At 43.7% G+C, this 18,249-nt stretch overlaps 1 protein-coding gene across 6 annotated transcripts in view; it reads left to right on the top strand.

Moving 5' to 3' along the window:
* DCSTAMP (dendrocyte expressed seven transmembrane protein) overlaps positions 1–18,249 on the top strand; it is a 45,337-nt gene that overhangs the window by 21,429 nt on the left and 5,659 nt on the right. For 3 of the 6 annotated variants that reach the window (XM_083516834.1, XM_083516835.1, XM_083516836.1), the window contains exons 3-7: positions 9,274–9,425; positions 10,065–10,222; positions 10,511–10,556; positions 11,719–13,139; positions 17,584–17,910. In XM_083516834.1, the coding sequence (XP_083372960.1) occupies positions 12,114–13,139; positions 17,584–17,910 (1,353 nt within the window). In that variant the 5' untranslated portion in view covers positions 9,274–9,425; positions 10,065–10,222; positions 10,511–10,556; positions 11,719–12,113. The other 3 variants (XM_083516837.1, XM_083516839.1, XM_083516838.1) reach the window with 3 other exon arrangements.

Raw genomic sequence — 18,249 nt, 5'->3', positions numbered from 1 at the left:
TGCCCTCCATATGTTGCGGGCTATGACTCCCACCAGCTCTAGCCAAGTGAATTGTGCTGGCTGGAACTGGTGGGAGTTATAGTCAAAAAGATCAGCAGGGCACCAGATTAGCAATGGCTGCCTTACAGTGTTGCAGAGGGTTATGACCATAAGGAGAGAGACAGAAGCCTTCACATCTCTTGACCTCCAGCAATGAGAAAGCATTAACCTATGCAATCCCTTTCCACTCTCATTTTTTGCATGCTGGCTGGGAGAAAGAGGAAATCCCCATTTCCTTCAGTCCAGGTGTGAAGGAATGTTAACGGCCGCACCTTTTAATGTCCTGATTCTGTTGTTGTTGCAAAATGGTTTAGAGCTTGTTCTGAGCAAAGCAAAGCAAGGAATGGGCTGCGGTGCTCACTGATGCAAAACTCTTTGTTATACCTCAGTGCATTTTGGATAAAACACAGTCCTTCAGCTTCAGAAAAGGACAGCCAAAATAACCAATGGGATGGAGCAATTCCACTCTGATTTTGTTTGTTTAGAGAAAAGACAAATAGGAGAAGAGGTAGACAAAATTATGCACTAGAACTTGAGGGGATCCAGTGAAGCTAAGCATTGGAAGATTCAGGACAGCCAAAAGGATGCCCTTTTTTCACACATCACATAGTTAAAATCACTCCCAGAGAATTAGACAAATTCACAAAGGATAAGGTTATCAATGACCAGTAGCCACAACGTATGGGGTTACTCTTCCCCTGAAAGCTCAGGTTCACGGCTTGGGTGCACTCCTGGATCCACCCCATGAGCCTAAACGCCCAAGTTTTGGAGATGACTGTATGTGTGTTTGCATATTTAAAACTAGTGTATTAGCTGTGCCTATTCCTAGGCATGTCTGATCGGGATGCGGCAATATATGCATTAGTTACGTTCTGTTTGGATTGCTGTAATGTGCCATTGGGGTCTGGGAATTTCAGTGGGTCTAAGATGCTGAGGCTAGGTTGCTAACCAGAGCCATTTACAGGTAGAACAGAAACTCCTTGTTAACAACAGCCCCACTGGCTACCAGTCCATTTCCAGGCACAATTCAAAGTGCTGGTTATGGCCTACAAAGTCCTATACAGCTTGGGTCCAGGCTCTCTGAAGGACTGTATCTCCCTGTTGAGCCTGCTTAGGCTTTAAGAACATCTGGGGTCATCTTTCTCTCAGTCCCACCACTGTTTCAGGCACGTTGGGCTTTTACACCATTCCTAAACTGCAAATAGGCAATCCACCTTGCAGCTTAAAGGATCACAGTGGAATTAGGTTTCCTTTTAGCCTAAATGCCAGCTCTTTGCTGCCAGAATTTGTGGGTAGCAAAGAGGGGGGAGGCAGTCTGCATTTACAGCACTTCTCCCCCTTAGTTTTGAGGAGGCTATTTTCTTTATAAAAAAAAAAAATTCCATACCTAATGCCACACTTACAGTATGTAGAAAACCTGGTCTGGCCTTTCCACTGGAGTATTTTCAGCAGCTACTTCCATGTTTCCTTTTGCCAATAGGCAAATATTTTAAAAACAAAACCTGGTCTTTTTGGCCACTAACTCTGGCTATTGTGACAGGGTCTTCTAGGGGCAGGTGTTGCACATTTGCTTTTCTTTAATGTGTTTTTAAATGGTTTTAGGTGTTCAAATTCAGTGCTCTTTATAATAGGGCAAATTGTTTTTTTAAAAAAAGAATATTTGAGCTGATCGATTTGCTCCTAGTTGTATTTGTTTATGTTGTAAGCTGTTTTGGGTCCTGTGCTGGGAGAAAGGCAGGGTGGGGGCAGGGGGAGTAGCAATTTAAGAGCTTACTGTTCATGGCTCTTTTCTTCATTTTGGTAATGTATATCAGTGCTTGATTTTTTGGAGCCGGGAGACGTAGCAGGACCTTAATGAAACCCACAGTTCCCACCCCTTATTTCCCCATAGCCATATAATTGTAGGCATAACATAGTCTCCCCCAAATAGCCTTCATAGAAAAGTAGCTAAGGGGGACACGACCGCCTTTGCACACACTGTAATTTGAGTGTTGAGGTGAATACATACAATATAGAAAGGCAGAATCAAATCATTTTTCTAGTTCTTTTCCCCCTACAACTCGATTTTTCTTGCCTTCGTTTCAGTTTAAAAGTTAAACATTAAGCAATATAACGCACACTCACTGCCACCGCCACCCCATCCAACGCTGTCTCCTCCCCCTCTCCTCTTCAAACTGCATTTCCAAATGCAGAGCACTGATATCTCCAAAGCAGATCCTCTGGCTTTCTTTCCTCCCTGAAATCAGAATGCTGAAAAAGGCAGTCACCAATTAGCTGACTTTGCTCAGACAGACTCATGCGGATAAGAACAATAAATGTAATTGGTTTCAAGAGAATGTGCTGCAGCCTGCAATAGTCTTTGGCAGCGTTAACTGTTGTTCGTTCCTCCTGATGCACCATGGACCACCCGGCGAAACCTTCCCTGAGACAGAACGAACACCAGTGAAAGGAACCAATGCTGCGTGTTAAGACAGTAGCAGCTAAAATGTCTCCTTGCCTCAGTTGTGCATTAATTGAAAATCCTACATAAAGCAAAGCCAGGTTGCTCGGGGGGCACGAGAGAGCGCTCTCTGCAACCTGCATCAATGAATATTTGGCAGAACGCTTGGTTTTTGCGTTGGAGACAAAACTGTAATTATGCTGTGCATGGCATTAAAAAGAATCAAATGTAAAGAAAAGAGGTCAAAAATGCAGTGGGTACTGCGGGCTTTCCTTGATGTGCACACAGAGCTGCACTGCACCAGCAGGCAGAGGTGAAGTTTGGGGCGGCGGCAGAGAATGGTATTTATGGGGGTTGTTAATCAAGGCAGTGAGCTGGCAGCTCCAATCCCTTTGTAGCGGTCACTCCTGAACAAGTTTTATATGCCAGCTCTGCCCTCCAATACTCACTGAGGTTACTGTTTATAAACTCATTACTAGGGGCTAACAAGGACATACGTACTTAGAAAGACCTGACAAGGATTATTATGCCCTGCCTAGCCATGCCTCCATTTCCACCTTCCTCTTTCCCTGGGTCAGTTCTAGATTGTAAGCCTCTTTGGGTGGGGGCTGCTCTTTGTGAGCAGCCAGTGTGGTGTAGTGGTTAAGAGCGGTAGTCACGTAATCTGGGTAACCGGGTTCGTGTCTCCGCTCCTCCACATGCAGCTGCTGGGTGACTTTGGGCCAGTCACACTTCTCTGAAGTCTCTCAGCCCCACTCACCTCACAGAGTGTTTGTTGTGGGGGAGGAAGGGAAAGGAGATTGTTAGCCGCTTTGAGACTCCTGAAGGGGAGTGAAAGGCGGGATATCAAATCCAAACTCTTCTTCTTTGTAAAACAACGTGTACATAAAGGTCCCGTTGTTGCTGCTTCTGTTAGATGGTATCCAGCTGAGTTCTAGTTGGAGTAGATCCCTTGAGATTGATAGATTTGCTAGTCTTAAATCCATTGATTTCAGTGGGTGTCTGCTGAGTGTGACAAATTCTAATCAATGCCAAATACAGTGGTGCCCCGCAAGACGAATGCCTCGGAAGACGGAAAACTCGCTAGACGAAAGAGTTTTCCGTTTTGGAGGTGCTTCGCAAAACGAATTTCCTATCGGCTTGCTTCGCAAGACGACAATGTCTTGCGAGTTCCTGCTGGTTTTTTTTCCTTCCCCCCCTTTTTTCTAAGCCGCTAAGCCGCTTATCAGCTGATCCGATCAGCAGATAAGCCGCTAATAGCGCTAATCCGCTAATCCTTCAATGGGCTTGCTTCGCAAGACGAAAAAACCGCTAGACGAAGAGAATCACAGAACGGATTCTTTTCGTCTTGCGAAGCACCACTGTACTAATCCATCTTCTTGGTGGTGGTCATGGTGTTCCTACAGACCTGAGAGGGTCTGTAGGAAAGGAGGTGGTGTCTCAGATTTTGGGGGCTAAATTGTTGAGGGCTTTAAATGCTAGCTTGGGCACGTTGAATTACTGCGTTAGTGTTGTGGTTCAATGTTCTTATGTTTGGTTGGAATATTGAGATTGCTGCCTCAGTTTTTGCAGTTGGTAGTCCAAAGGGAACAAGATTCATCCATAATCCCTAGTCAGAAGTGACTGCGCTATGCCAGTTGTCAAGTGGGCTTCTGGCTTGATGTCACTAGCCAAATGGGCCACACTAGGAACAACAACAGCAGCAGCATTTATACCCTGCCCATCTGGCTGGGTTTCCCCAGCCACTCTGGGCTGCTTCCAACAGGAGATTAAAAATACATTAAAACATCAGACGTTTAAACTTCCCTAAACAGGGCTGCCTTCAGAAAATCAGATAGTTGTTTATTTCCTTAACATCTGGTGGGAGGGCGTTCCACAGGGTAGGCGCCACAACCGAGAAGGCCCTCTGCCTGGTTCCCTGTAATTTTGCTTCTTGCAGTGAGGGAACTACCAGAAGGCCTTCGGAGCTGGACTTCAGTGCCTGGGCTGAACAATGGGGGTGGAGACACTCTTTCAGGTCTACTGGGCCGAGGCCATTTAGGGCTTTAAAGGTCAGCATGAACAGTTTGAATTGTGCTCGGAAACGTACTGGGAGCCAATGTAGGTCTTTCAAGACTGGTGTTATGTGGTCTCGGCGGCTGCCCCCAGTCACCAGTCTAGCTGCTGCATTCTGGATTAGTTGTAGTTTCCGGGTCACCTTCAAAGGTAGCCCCACGTAGAGCGCATTGCAGTAGTCCAAGCGGAAGATCAGTTTGGCTGAAGCTGATAATAAATAAAATAAATAAATAAAAGTTGTTATACTTTCAGGGTGTGCATGACATGTAACTAGGAAAAGTTGAAGAGAGCGCCTCAAAAAATTAGCAGAGGTTGATCCTTCACACACTTGGACTAAAATCCATAAATTACTTCCACAGAAAGAAGTTCTGCTCCATAATATTTCATCTTCAGATCCTTACAGGGAAGGCAGTACGCTGTTATGCTATCAGGAAAATGCATGATTCAACTCACCTTTGGGAGCATATATACAAGACTCTGTAATGCACATAAAAACTGCCTCACGTTCATCTTTCAATCATTCCTCATCTCTGTGTTCACCTGAGGGAAAGCTTAATCTCTCTCTGTTTAGAATGTTTAGAATAGTTATTGCAGTTTACCAAAATCTAAACAGATTTCAGGCTGTCATCTGACCTTTTAGGTTTTTGCAGAAAGAAATACTTTGCTGGGTATCTTCATGATCTGTCTCAGAAGTGTCCTCTGATGGGTCTCTGCTGTGTTTCCTGGTGACCAACAATGGCGGTGCTTCAATTGGTGAACAATCCCCCATTTGAATTTCCCATTGTGCCTCTGACATAGCATTTGCTCTGGGGAATTGTGCTGAATGACCAAACCTTGGGAATTATGGGAAATCATAGAATCATAGAGTTGAAAAGGGACCGTGAAGATCATCTAGTCCAACCCCCTGGAAATTAGTGGCTCTCAGACCAAACTGTTGGGCCGTGACGGTGCAGGTGGGCCTTCCATGGTGCTGAGGACCACAACAGTTCCCTAAGGGTGCTGGTTGTCGATGCTGGTATTGGGGGGAGGGGGACTCACCAAATGCCCCACTCCCTGCCTTCCTCACTATTGTTTTTTGGAATGTATGAAGGGCAGCTCTTAAGCCTGTGCTTCTTACTTGCTATCTTTGCAGTGCTTCTTATGAAGTAGCAGGATTTTTGCAGGGAAAAGAATGCAGGTTGTATTGACATACTGATGCAACATTCAATTACACTCTTGCATTCAGCACAATCTAGACCCTGGTGTGAGTTATGCATGCTGTGCATCCCGTTTCGTAGATGCCCTTGAAATAGCAGGGGCAGAGCCACACTGTGAGTGTCTGGCTTGCTCCAGTGGTGAGCCAGCATGGCCCCTTGCTCCAGTGTTATCGGCACCTGCTGGAGAAGCCAGCTGCCAGGAAAATCACACTCCAGTATGATAGTTTTCTTCTTAGTCGTTTTATTCATTGCAAATAACATTTCCCCCCAGAATGTATTTATTCATTGCAGAATATATTTAATAACGAAGAGCTGTGCATTGGGGGTCAGCTTGCATCTAAATGGGTGGCGCTGTGGGTTAAACCACAGAGCCTAGGACTTGCCGATCAGAAGGTTGGCAGTTCGAATCCCCGCGATGGGGTGAGCTCCCGTTGCTCGGTCCCTGCTCCTGCCAATCGAGCAGTTTGAAAGCATGCCAAAAAGTGCAAGTAGATAAATAGATACCGCTGTGGCGGGAAGGTAAATGGCATTTCTGTGCACTGCTCTGGTTCACCAGAAGCGACTTAATCATGCTGGCCACATGACCCAGAAGCTGTACTTGACCAGTAAAGCAAGATGAGTGCTGCAACCCCAGAGTCGTCTGCGACTGGTCCTAATGGTCAGGGGTCCCTTTACCTTTACTTGCATCTAAATACCAGTTTTAATGCTCATATCTGTATCACTTTATCATCATTTGCATATATTTGACATAGACATTAACAATAGTGTCACTTTTGAAAACCATTTTGAGTCTTTCTTTTTTTACAATCAAGCAACATAAACTTTTAAAGAAAAAATAAGCAAACTTTAGTTTGATCCTTACTCCATTTTAACAGCATGCTCTTCAGCAAGTAGTGAAATGGAGTTTCTAACAAAAAGCGATTTGTCAGTGAGTTCCATGCAATTTCAGAGCCCATTATAGACATCCATGGGGATGGCGACCAGACTGGAGGGATCAGACATATTCAAGTGGGTATATCACAGATATGAATAGGATCACACAATTTCCATTAGCTATGATAGTGAAGTTGAACCTCCATGTTCAGAGGTAGTGCATGCTGGGTTCCAGATGCAGGGAGGATAAAGGGTATTCATCACTTTAACACCATACCTGAGAGCTTCCAAAGGCATATGTATTATTCCAGCATATGTGCGGAGTCTTATTCCATGTATACACCTGATCAGAAATCAAGGAAAGCAGAAGGAATGGGAGAAAATTAGTTCCACCTAAATCATGTTGAAATCAATAGGACAAATCAGCCGTGACTAATTTAAGTTCCATTGTTTTCAATTGGTCTTAGGTGCCAATAACTTTCTCTGACTGGGGCTGCTGCAGTTTGTCCTGGGAGTTCACTTTCATTGTCAACAACTAGTTCTGTGATTTACCAAAGATTCTAGCGTCTTCCCTTTATTTCCCCAAACCTTGGAATCACTTTCAATTATGGTTGACGTATATTTCACTCCTATTTCCAGGGTCATGTAAGATGAGGTAGGGAACTTGATCATCCCAGTTATACATTCAATCATGGATCATTTAAGGGATCTTATCCTGTTTGAGATCCATTGAAATCATTGCACTGCAAATTCTTCTTCTCACATTTCTTTACAGGAATATTGCATGTGGAATTGTGCCTTCTTCACACAACCCAGGGCACATGTATGTGCATTTAAGCGCCATTGAAATCAGTGGGACTTTAAGCATGGCAAACTCCATGCTGGATTTTAGCTACTGCGTTTTTAGGTTTACACTTAAGAATTTTAAAAAGTGGGTACCCAAAATTGTGAATGAGATGGAAATGTGTTTAGAAATGTGTGCATCGTACAGGTATACTCACTGATATTGATTGCAGCAACCTCTTGAATGTGTCCTCAGACTTTGGATTTTCCTACCAGATGGGGCTTGTCCAGCCCCCTTGTTGATGGTCTTCTGCAAACAGGCAAAGCCCTTCAAAAAATGTAAATATCCACTTGGCCTGCTGGGTTGTTTTGTTTTGCTCTGCTGTATTTAAACCCACATTTCTCATTTAATTGTATTTTAACTAGCTGCCATTTTTATCTGCTCTAATCTGTTGTTGTTTTGTCATATTGCTTACTTGTTGGTGATTTGATTATTTTTTTATTCTGCATGTTATTGTTGTTTAGCTGCCGTGGGCATTTTTGATGGAAACGTGGGGTGTATCTATGTAACAAACAAAATACAGTAATTTTCTTTCAGTTACATTCACACCCAGTTTCAAAGCAATGCCGTTGCAAACTGTTACAAAACAGTTGCACTTCTTCTTTTTCACACAATGAAATGTTTCTCAAGGCATGTGACTCACACTGAGGAGAGAGGGAGGTGGGAGGAGGATACACATTCATTCCACCATAAAGCAATTATCATAAAAATTCTGGTCCTCCTTTTAGGAACAGAAGAGGTCATTCCACTGCATCTCCCTTCAATTCTTCAGCAATTCTTCAGCAGTTCCTGTTATTCCAATATATATGATGGTAAAAACAACCACAATGTTCCTCTTATTCAAAACTATTAATAATTAGTGGTAACTAAGTAGATTTTCCAGCTTGCTGATAATCTAAACCATTTGCTGAGTAATGTTCTGTGTCTCTTCCCCCTTTTCATTTATCAGAAATGTTTACAGTGGTACCTCGGGTTACAGACGCTTCAGGTTACAGACTCCGCTCCGCTAACCCAGAAATAGTACCTCGGGTTAAGATCTTTGCTTCAGGTGAGAACAGAAATTGCGGTACAGCGGCAGCAGGAGGCCCTATTAGCTAAAGTTTTACCTCAGGTTAAGAACAGTTTCAGGTTAAGAATGGACCTCCAGAATGAATGAAGTTCTTTTTTAAAAAAATAATATTTATTACTTTTCCAACAATTTAAACACAACACTACAAAAAAAAAACAATACAATACAATACAAAAACACTACATAACACTGACACATAACCAAACAAAAACAGCTTAAAACACATCAAACAATTTCAGTATCTTATCTTTCATTCACTTATTTCAACGACCTCCTCACACCTCCCTTTTTGTATTCCACTTCTGTTAATTGTTTCAGCAATTCCTTTCCATCTTCCTCTGTTTTCTATCCTATAATTATCTTAACACATTCTAACCTTATTTTTTCCTTTAATATTCTATTAATCTATTTATACTTAATTCCTTATAACATTTCTACTAAAGCCATATAACTCCGTTCCAACATTCTTCTAGCATTCATTAATTTTACAGTATTTGTGTAAATAATCTTTAAACTTTTTCCAGTCTTCTTCCACCGATTCTTCTCCCTGGTCTCGGATTCTGCCAGTCATTTCCGAATGAATGAAGTTCTTAGCCTGAGGTACCACTGTACTTATTCATTTTCCCGTCGCTTTCCAAGGGGGTGGGAAAGTCTCAATAAATAAATGCAATAAAGATGTATCTTGGAATCTGATTGAGTTCCTTTACTTAATGCCTTGAGTCTCTGTGTTAACTTCTCCATCATTGTCAAATTCCAGATCTCGTGGTACCATGAAGGAAAAAAGGCTGATGGCAGTTCTTGGCGATCACAAGTCATGCAGCCACCACATCTTTATACATTACTGACATAGTCTGCCCTTCAAATATATGCATCAGTGCCAGTTGTGGATCAGAGAGAAGGGATTGACAGGTAATTTTGTTAATTTCCTTGAAGTCATATTTCCAGAATGCAGCAAAATCAGGACACAACCACCACATGTGAAAAAATGTGCCCTACTCACAGCCTCTCCAGCATAGTGGCAAGAGTGTATTATTCTGTGGAAGGTGTAGGGAGTGAGGTAGTAATGATAAATATTTCCTACCATTCTCCCTTACCCTAGCAGAGGTGGATTTGCCCACCTTCACGTGCCACTCTGAACATCATCTTTTATTTGTAAGTGGAGATCATTATGCCAAGGAAGTTTACGTAGATCGGCCACAGTTCTTAATGCAAATAACTTCCCCATTTTACCCACATTCTGTTTCAGTCACATTTATCGTCATCAAAACAAGGGCCATCTCAGAATGGTCTGACGCATTAGGTGGGTGGGTGGGTTGAATGGCTGGGATGATTCAGCATAAACTTCTTTGCAGCACTAGTCAGTCCTTCCCCACACAATCAAGAAGCACCACTCCATGAAAAAATCGTAATGTGCCTTGCAGGAGAATCTGTAAGTAAATCTTGAGAATTATGTTTTTAAGCAGGCTGCAAATGAGTATTAATGTGGTTTGTTTTATAATATAGTTTTAATCAATAACAACAAACAAGAATGTTGGCTGCTGGTTACAGGGTACAAAGCTGAGTCCAGCTATGAATAAATAGAAGGAAGGAATATTCAGAAGTCTCAATGCAGGGGACCAAAAGGATCTAGGGCATCAGCTTCATATCCATTACAAATTGGATTCGCCGAGTGCATCGCCTTTCCAAAAAGATTCTTGAGCATCAAGGTACTGCCAGAAGTGTATAGAGTAACATTCCTGCTCCCCGCCCCCTTTTTCTGTACTGGTGTTAAGAGTCCCAATCTATATGTTCCAATAAGTTCAATATACTTATTACAAAGTATGCATACATCGGATTACAGGCATGCATTGCAATACAAATGAAATTACCTCTGAAATAAGTCAATAGGCTCAATCGGACTGACTTATTAGTAAGTGTGCTTAGGACTGCATGATTAATCAGGTGCTGAGAGAATGCTTCTGTTTTGGCCAACAAGGCTGTTTTGCTTGTTGCAGGACCTTGGGGCCGTTGGACACATTCAGGGGAGCAGCAGCAACATGGGTAACTATTTGTTCAAGACAAGTTACCACCAGTGCATACAGGCTAATGTGAAGGTTGCTGGAAACAGTGTATTTCAGCCATCAAATGTCTGGGTGAACAGGAACTTTATAAAAATCCCTCTTAAAAGTTGTTAATGTTGCAGGCAGATGCACCTTGCTAGGAAGGGCATTCCACAAACAAGGAGCCACCACCAAGAAGGTCTTGTCATACGCCATAGAAAGAAAATGCATATAAAAGAACAGGGAGAAACCCTTAGGGACATTTGTGTACAGAAACCAGGAGGACACCATTTTGTTAAATGGCTGCCTTTACCGTGATTTGCCATGTAAATTAGTTTAGCCTTCAGTCAAAGCAAAGGACAAAAGAGAGAGGCGTTGATGGGCTTCCCAGGTTTGGAGCACACCTCCTCATAGTCTTAGGGCCGCTACAGAAAAATGTGGTGTTCCAGCCCACCACTATTATTACCTCCTTCACTAATGATACTCTGAACAGGCAATTGGGGTGGGGAGGGAGGAGAGATGGTATGGGGAAAGGTGTTCTTCAAGGTCTATTGATTTCCAGGGTGTAATCTTTGGAAAATTCCTACTCTTTCTTCATCTCTGTTTTGGAGCCGGAACAGATAGTAATACAGGCACATGAATAATGATAAAATCCACAAATGGGAAGTATATTAATAATCTTAAGATCTGTGTCTGTATAAACATCTACCCCACTTCCTAGGAACCTGCTGTGTCTGCGCTGAAAACAAAAGATAAAGTTATCCTTATAAAATAGTATTTGTTAAGGCAACAGACTCTCATTACAGGACAAAATTGGAAAAGTTTATCTTATTTAATTAGAATCTGATTGATTGTGTTGTGTTAAAAAATCTAATATGCATATAAATCAGCTCTGCCTCTTTAGAGAAAACTTGTTATGTGGAAACAATGGGAGCCAAGTAACAAGTGAAAGCTGGAGTTGTGTTGCTTGGTGAACTATAAACCATGTAGCTGATGTCTCTTAAATGCATTTATTTTATTTTATAATAAAGAGAGATGGACTGATTGTCCCAGTGGCATTGGAAGTAGGAAATATGGCTAAAAAAATTACTATTGAATGTATTGAGTTGAATTAATTCCCTCTGGTTTATTTCTTTTTACACTGAACAACAACCTGGATTAAGTGGCAGAGTAATCAAACAACCATTTGCACCATCCATTCAGCTTCAGGGTACAGCCACCCCTTCGAAAAGGGTCAGTGAACCCCCATGATAGGCCCCAAGGAGAAGAGATTCAGACAGTCTGAGGAATCATCATGCAAGATCAAAATGCCCTGGACGTAGTGCTCCTTTCTTGCCTCCAAGATGTCAGCTGCCTATTCAACTCCTGCTCAGCTGAAATTAGCTTGCTATCGTGTCATTAGTGCAGATCGCCTGGATATATATGAGAACTGTGCTGGTAGGTCTTTCAGTTTTGAGGAATAAAGCATAACCTCCATAGATTGCTTAAGAGATCAATTTGGCATCTATCTGTTTCCATTCCCAGTCACCATTACTGGATCTCCAGCCCCTTGAAGAAAATGACTTCTTTTGCTGCGTTTGCTCAGCACATATGGACACATTTTGTGGGCGAAAAGAAGTCTGGCTGGAAGGGCCGGTTGTGTCTGTTTGTGATCTGCAGCTCCGTCAGTTTGATGGTGAATGTGTTCCTGTTCCTAGCAGGGTATTCCTTCCTAGCGGACTACCCCACGTTCTCTGCAGTCGCACCCCCATTCCTCTGGATTGCCCTTTCCATGGGTTTGTTTCTGTCCAGGCACCTGCGATGCTTTGCTGCGCTTTTCTTCCTTTCCTGTGGCCTGCGCGAAGGAAGGAATGCCCTGATCGCTGCCGGGACTGGGGCGGTGGTAGCTGGCAACATCCAAAACATTTTCCACAACCTAAATCAGCTGGTAGACAGCATCACTTGCATCCTTCAATCGCAGCGTTTCTCCTTCCTCGGCCGCTACATCGAAGCGATTCGGTGGATATACAATCAGAGCAAGATCTTGGGCAACCCGTTCAAAGACGTTGTGTCAGTGAAGGACAAGCTAGATGTGTCTTACGCCGTTTCGGATGAAGGCTTGAAGCTGAGGTTGAGTGAGACAAGGCTCCACATCCAGAACGTTGCCAGGCAGATTTCCTCCATACTAGCCCTACCGCCCTACCTGGGCAAGAAAGTGCTCCCTCTGCTGGGGGTTCTTTTCATCGTTCTTGGGACATTACACTTCATGAGGAAATTCCTGAGTCCCCACAACATCAAGTTTAAGAACACTTACATTACGAAAGCGTTTATTCGCTACGATGAGCGGCAGTGGCAGCGAAGGAAGCTCTGCGTCCTTCCCCTCAGCAAAGAAGAAAGAGAGCTGTACACAATGGTTCCATCCTTTTGCCAGACCCAGAAAGAAAGGAGATGCACGGCACGCTTTTTTCTCCCTGTGCTTGCTAACCTTTGCATCTGGGCTCTCTTTGCAGCAGTAGATTATTTGCTTTACTGGCTCATTTTTTCAGTGAGCAAGCATCTCCAAGATTTCCCTGAGCTAGAGGTCCATTTGAAATTGTATTACCATGTAAGTACCTTAGCTACAGTTACCAGCACTTTTCTTGGGCTTTTATTGCTTTAGATACAAGTTTTCTGCAGAGTAAACTTATGCTAAAACACAGCGCAGAAGGCCTTAAAATGAGGTTGGGTGGTGGAACGGCGCAGGCTTTAAAAAGCCTGTGCGTATAAAGCAATGACAAAACAGCAAAAGGCAGATTGGAACGTTGGTTATGCTGAGTGTTTTGTGTGGCCAGAGGAAACGGAAGTGCAAAATTTGGGAGGCCTCTTTTGGGTGTCTTGTTGCAGCAAAGGCTCAAGCATGATTTGCAGGCCAAAGGCCTCCAGTTTAATCCCTGTCATTTCCAGTTTAAAAGATTGCTAGCAACATAGCATGGGAAGATACAAGATTTCAATGACTGGCTGCTGAATCATTTTTAGGTCTGGCAGAAGGGGGAGGTTGCTCCGTGGCCTGCTGAGCCAGGAGAGCTTGGCAGAAGGACCTCTCTGCTTATCTAACCCCGTCAGCTGATGCAAGTGGGATTTATACTTATCTGCCCAATGTTATAGTGTGCCAGGTTGAACTGATTGCCATTCGGGAACAAGAGGGAATTATCCTCAAGCTCGGAATAGGTGTTTGGGGATAGTGCTATGGGGCTAATGCAGGGCTGGCATCAGGACCTGGAACTCCTGTGCAGCTGCTGCCATTGCTCTGCCTAACCCCCCCCCCCCAATTTTCTAGTTGCCATGTTAATTTCCCACAATGCCTTCAGCCCAGCTCTAGGGCTTTTTGGGAAATTAAACAGGTGGCTAGACCCAGCTGCCTAGTGCTGCTCCTGTGATTTGAACCTCCAGAGCTGGCAGAAGAGGAGACCCACCGGATGACACTTTGCCTGCCACCCCCTCAAACCGGGAACTGAAGGGAAGAGCTGCCTTATACTGAGTCAGACCAGTAATCCATCTAGCTCAATATTGCCAACACTGAACTGACTACAGCTCTCTAGTGTTGCAGTCCTACCTGGAAATGATGGGGATTGAACCTGAGATTTTTTGCATACAAGGTTTTGTTTCGTTTCGTTTTGCAAGCTCTGTCACTGAGTTGCAACCCTTCCTTTAAAGTATCCTTTCTCAACCTTGGGTCCCCAGGTGTTGTTAGACTACAACTCCCATAATCCCTTATTACTGGTCGTGCTAGCTAGGAATGATGGGAGTTGTAGTCCAACACCTGGGGACCCAAGGCTGAGAAAGGATGCTCTAAAGATATGGTTAATGAATTAGAGCTTCTTTTTTCCATACAGGGCAGAATGCAGAGATGGAGGAACAGAATACTTGGGTTGACATTGGGCAAAACAAGCATTGAGGTTTCATAGAAAGGGTTAGCCAATTTTGGTTTCCCCCCCTGCAGATGCAGGCAGGTTGGCCAGAGTCAACCCTCATTTGTGTGACATGTTATCAGATGATCCTCCCTCAATGTGATCAATTTATTCTGTTTTTGCCATCTCATCAAATTGGTTCTGTGAAGTAACTACTTGTGGGTTTAAGTTTTTCACTGGAGGAAATGCACTTCAGATATCTACCCCCCGCCCCCGCCAACAGACTCCAAAGAAATAGATGGGACAGCTTGCAAAATGGGATCCCAAGAACTCTGTTATATATCTTATACACTCCCTTGGTACCCTCAAGAACTAAAGTATTTCTAATAGACTTCCAGACATTTGCCTGCTTTAGTAGTACAGCCCAAGTTCTTTCCTTTTGCGTTGAATTTTTTGCTCCTCAGCAGGTGAATTTCCCATTACTTCCTCTTAGAGCTGGTTGTGCTGAGCAATCAACTTTCCTCTTTCCCCTAAAGAAACCATTTATCCAAGAAGCAATTATAAGAATCTCAGGTGTTCCAGAGAGCAGGGTATTTGAGTTCAGCAACATAACTAGTGCTTAACTTCCAATTACAACAAAACAGGAAGGGATTTAAATAACACCTGCTGTTGTGTGATTGGACGATGAAATTTCCTTTGCTGCCTCCCATGTGTGTGTCAGGTAATTTACTCCCCAAAGGGGAAATAAGGCAAAAACTCTGTGTATGTGTGTGTATTTATTCCCAGTGACTGCTATCTCAAATTTCCCCCATGCAGTACATCTTAGGGAGCAGTCAAAGCCACAGAGCAAAGATAGGCTTTGCCCTCCTGTGCCCAATCCCCATTCCCCAAATTAGGACTTGCAGATACATTTCTGCTTGCACACCTTCAGCTGCATTGACTGAAGGTAACACCAGAATGTCCGAGAAAATATTGGAGGCAACTGGAGCTGGTAACTCATTGATCCCAGGCTGTTTTTAATGCCAATGGTCAGGACTGGGGCATGTGAAGTGATAAACACAGAGTACTTCTGTACATAGGCAAAGTGCCCATATATCTCCATTGAGCAACCAGAAGCAGCCACTATATATCAATATGAAAGGGCATGTCTACTAGGTATCAGGTGTGTTTAAAGTGAGTGCAAGCCTTCCAGCACTAAACTATCTAGCAGATTCTTGCAGACTTGGGTCACAAGTCTAGAGCAGGCTTCACCAGCCTGGATGATGTAGTGGTGCAGCAGTTAAACTGCTAGCACATTTGCAAAGCTAAAGTTTCCAATTGGATGGGGGGACCACATGTTGAGAATTCCTGCAGTGCAAAGGGGTTGGACTAGATGACCCTCAGAGGTCCCAATCCTACGGTTCCTATGTTGTTCAGCTACATGTTCCCTCATCCCTAACCCTTCTCCATGCAAACTCAGACTAAGGGAGGTTGTAGTCAAAAATATATGGAGGGCATCAGGTTGGCTGGATGATACTCTTGGAAGAATTTCCATGCTGGGAAGGGTCCATTTAATCCAGTGCTCTGTGGCCCACCAGATATTGCAAGGAAATTGCAATATGGTGTGATGGAGTTAGCAGTGCCCTATTACTCTAGTGGTGGTGGTTGCTTTTGGGGAGGTTCCCCAGAATGCCCCAAGTGCTGTATTGTTCCAGGGTGAAAGTCATAATGTGGTGCTCATGGGTACACCCACAAAGGTCTTCTCTGAGGCCCATAGGGACCATTTGCCCCCCTATCCCCATTGAAATTATGCTTGAAATAAGCCTTTGAGTGTAGTGCTTTGAATGCTAGTGCAAGGGTTTTTGCCTGTGCAATGGAAAGTCCCTTCTCCCTGTGTGCACCCGCTAAATCTGTTCTGGGGTTCACCCAACCCTCCAGAGCAGATTTGGGGGAGAATGGGGGATGCCTGCAAGTGGAGGAGCAGAGGCAAGGTCTATTGTGAATTGCAAATCCTTGCACTAACAGATTAAGTGCATTGGAAACCATCATTTGTAGCCAATTCATTTTTCCTCCAAGCCTGTGTTTGTGTGCTGTACTGTGTGTATGTTTCCAGTGTGTGCGCACACATGTGGTTGTGAGTGAAAGGTTGATGTGTGTGCACGAGACCAACAGTTTCTCTGGTTTGCAGATGTGTTCCCAGGCATGGAGTAAGGGGAGATAACAGCCTACAATGACAGCTGCCAATTCTTCACTGGAATATTGTAATGTCTAGTGAATTCTGGGCAAATGAGATATGAATGGGACAGTGAAAACAAACCCATTCATATTTATTCACTCATTTGTTACTTGTTCCTTTTGAAGGAAGTTGAACCAAATGGGCTCCATTCAGGTTTCCTACCCCTCTCCCCAAATCACACGCCTGCAAAATTCACTGACACAGGATGTGATGATGGCCACACACTTAATATGGTTTCAAAATGACATTAGGGAAATTTATAGAGGTAAAGGGAAAATCTTTAAGATACCTAAAGGACTTTCCAGGTTGAAAGAGGACTATCCCACTGGGTATCGATGGGGGGGGGGGTGCAGTGTGGGGTTTTGTGTCTCCATGTCTGGTTGTCCGTTTCCAATAAGCATCTGGTTCTCCACTGGTGCCTGTTTGAATAGGCGAGGTGTGGGGAACCTTTGGCCCTCCAGATGTTGCAGAACTACAACTCCCATCCACACCAGCAAGCACGGCCAGGAGCCAAGGATGATGGGAGTTGCAGTTCAGCAACATTTAGGGGGCCAAAGGTTCCCTATACTTTGAACAGACAGAGCTTTAGTTTGATCCAGCATGGTTCTTACATCCTTACCTAAGGCTGTCTCAGCTACTGTGTATGATGATGCTTTAAGCATTCCTTTAAGCATTCTCCAAATCGCACATCTCTTGCAAGCTGGTTGTCAAAGGGACCTTACTGGTTTAAGCAATTGCCTAGAGCAGGTTTGACCCAGTAGTTAAGCGACTGTTAATGTCCTGTAGGAGACTTGAAACACACAGAGACCCTGGAAGGAATTTCACTGCTGAGTTGCAATGCTTCTGCTTTGTTGACTTTGAAGCATCATGCACCAGGTATTTCATAGGAGGAAGCAATGCTCATGCCAACTTCTTTTTAATATTTTTCTTTCACGTCTCTTGTGCAGAAAAATTCCGACAAATTCATATTCAACCATGGGGAGATTGTGGACAATAAGACTTCCTTCAGCAGCCCTCTCTTTGAGCATGCCTGTATTCCCAGACCAAATGTTCCCCACTCAGCCACTTGGATCCAACTGGGTGCCATCATCTTCTTTTTAACAGTGCTTGGGCTGTGCGTCTCGACATTTACGCAACTTAAAATCCTAGTGGCAACATCATTCTATCCTAGCACAGACGTGAAACGGATAAAGTATCTGCACTCAAAATTACTAAAGAAAAGATCAAAGTTCCCCGAGAGGAATGAGAAGAGGAAGCTGAATTCGTTTGCAACGGTAAGTTACAAACAGCATGGAATGTAGGGCTGTCTTAAAGCTTGATCCTAGAAACTACCAAACTGAAACCAGAGTCAGAGCACAAGCCTATCTGTAGTTTCTGGCAACAGTGATGATTTGCTCACTCCCTTTGCCTATACATGGGGCAAGGGAAATCTTGATATATATTTTTAATGGATTTTATGAACTACCGTAGAAGCCAAACATCCCAAGCTATTCTGGTAGCACATCTGCTGTGAAAGTAATGCTTGGACTCACTTCAGGTGCTGTTTGCACAGCCCCACTTCTGCTGTGACACAAGGGCTTGCCTCTCTAACCACAGCAGGGATAAGTTTCAAA

Source organism: Podarcis liolepis, assembly GCF_965112155.1.
Source record: "Podarcis liolepis genome assembly, chromosome: 8".
Lineage (NCBI taxonomy): Eukaryota > Metazoa > Chordata > Lepidosauria > Squamata > Lacertidae > Podarcis > Podarcis liolepis.
The sequence above is the reverse complement of the archived record's forward strand: the minus strand, read 5'-3'. Positions and strand labels throughout refer to the sequence as shown.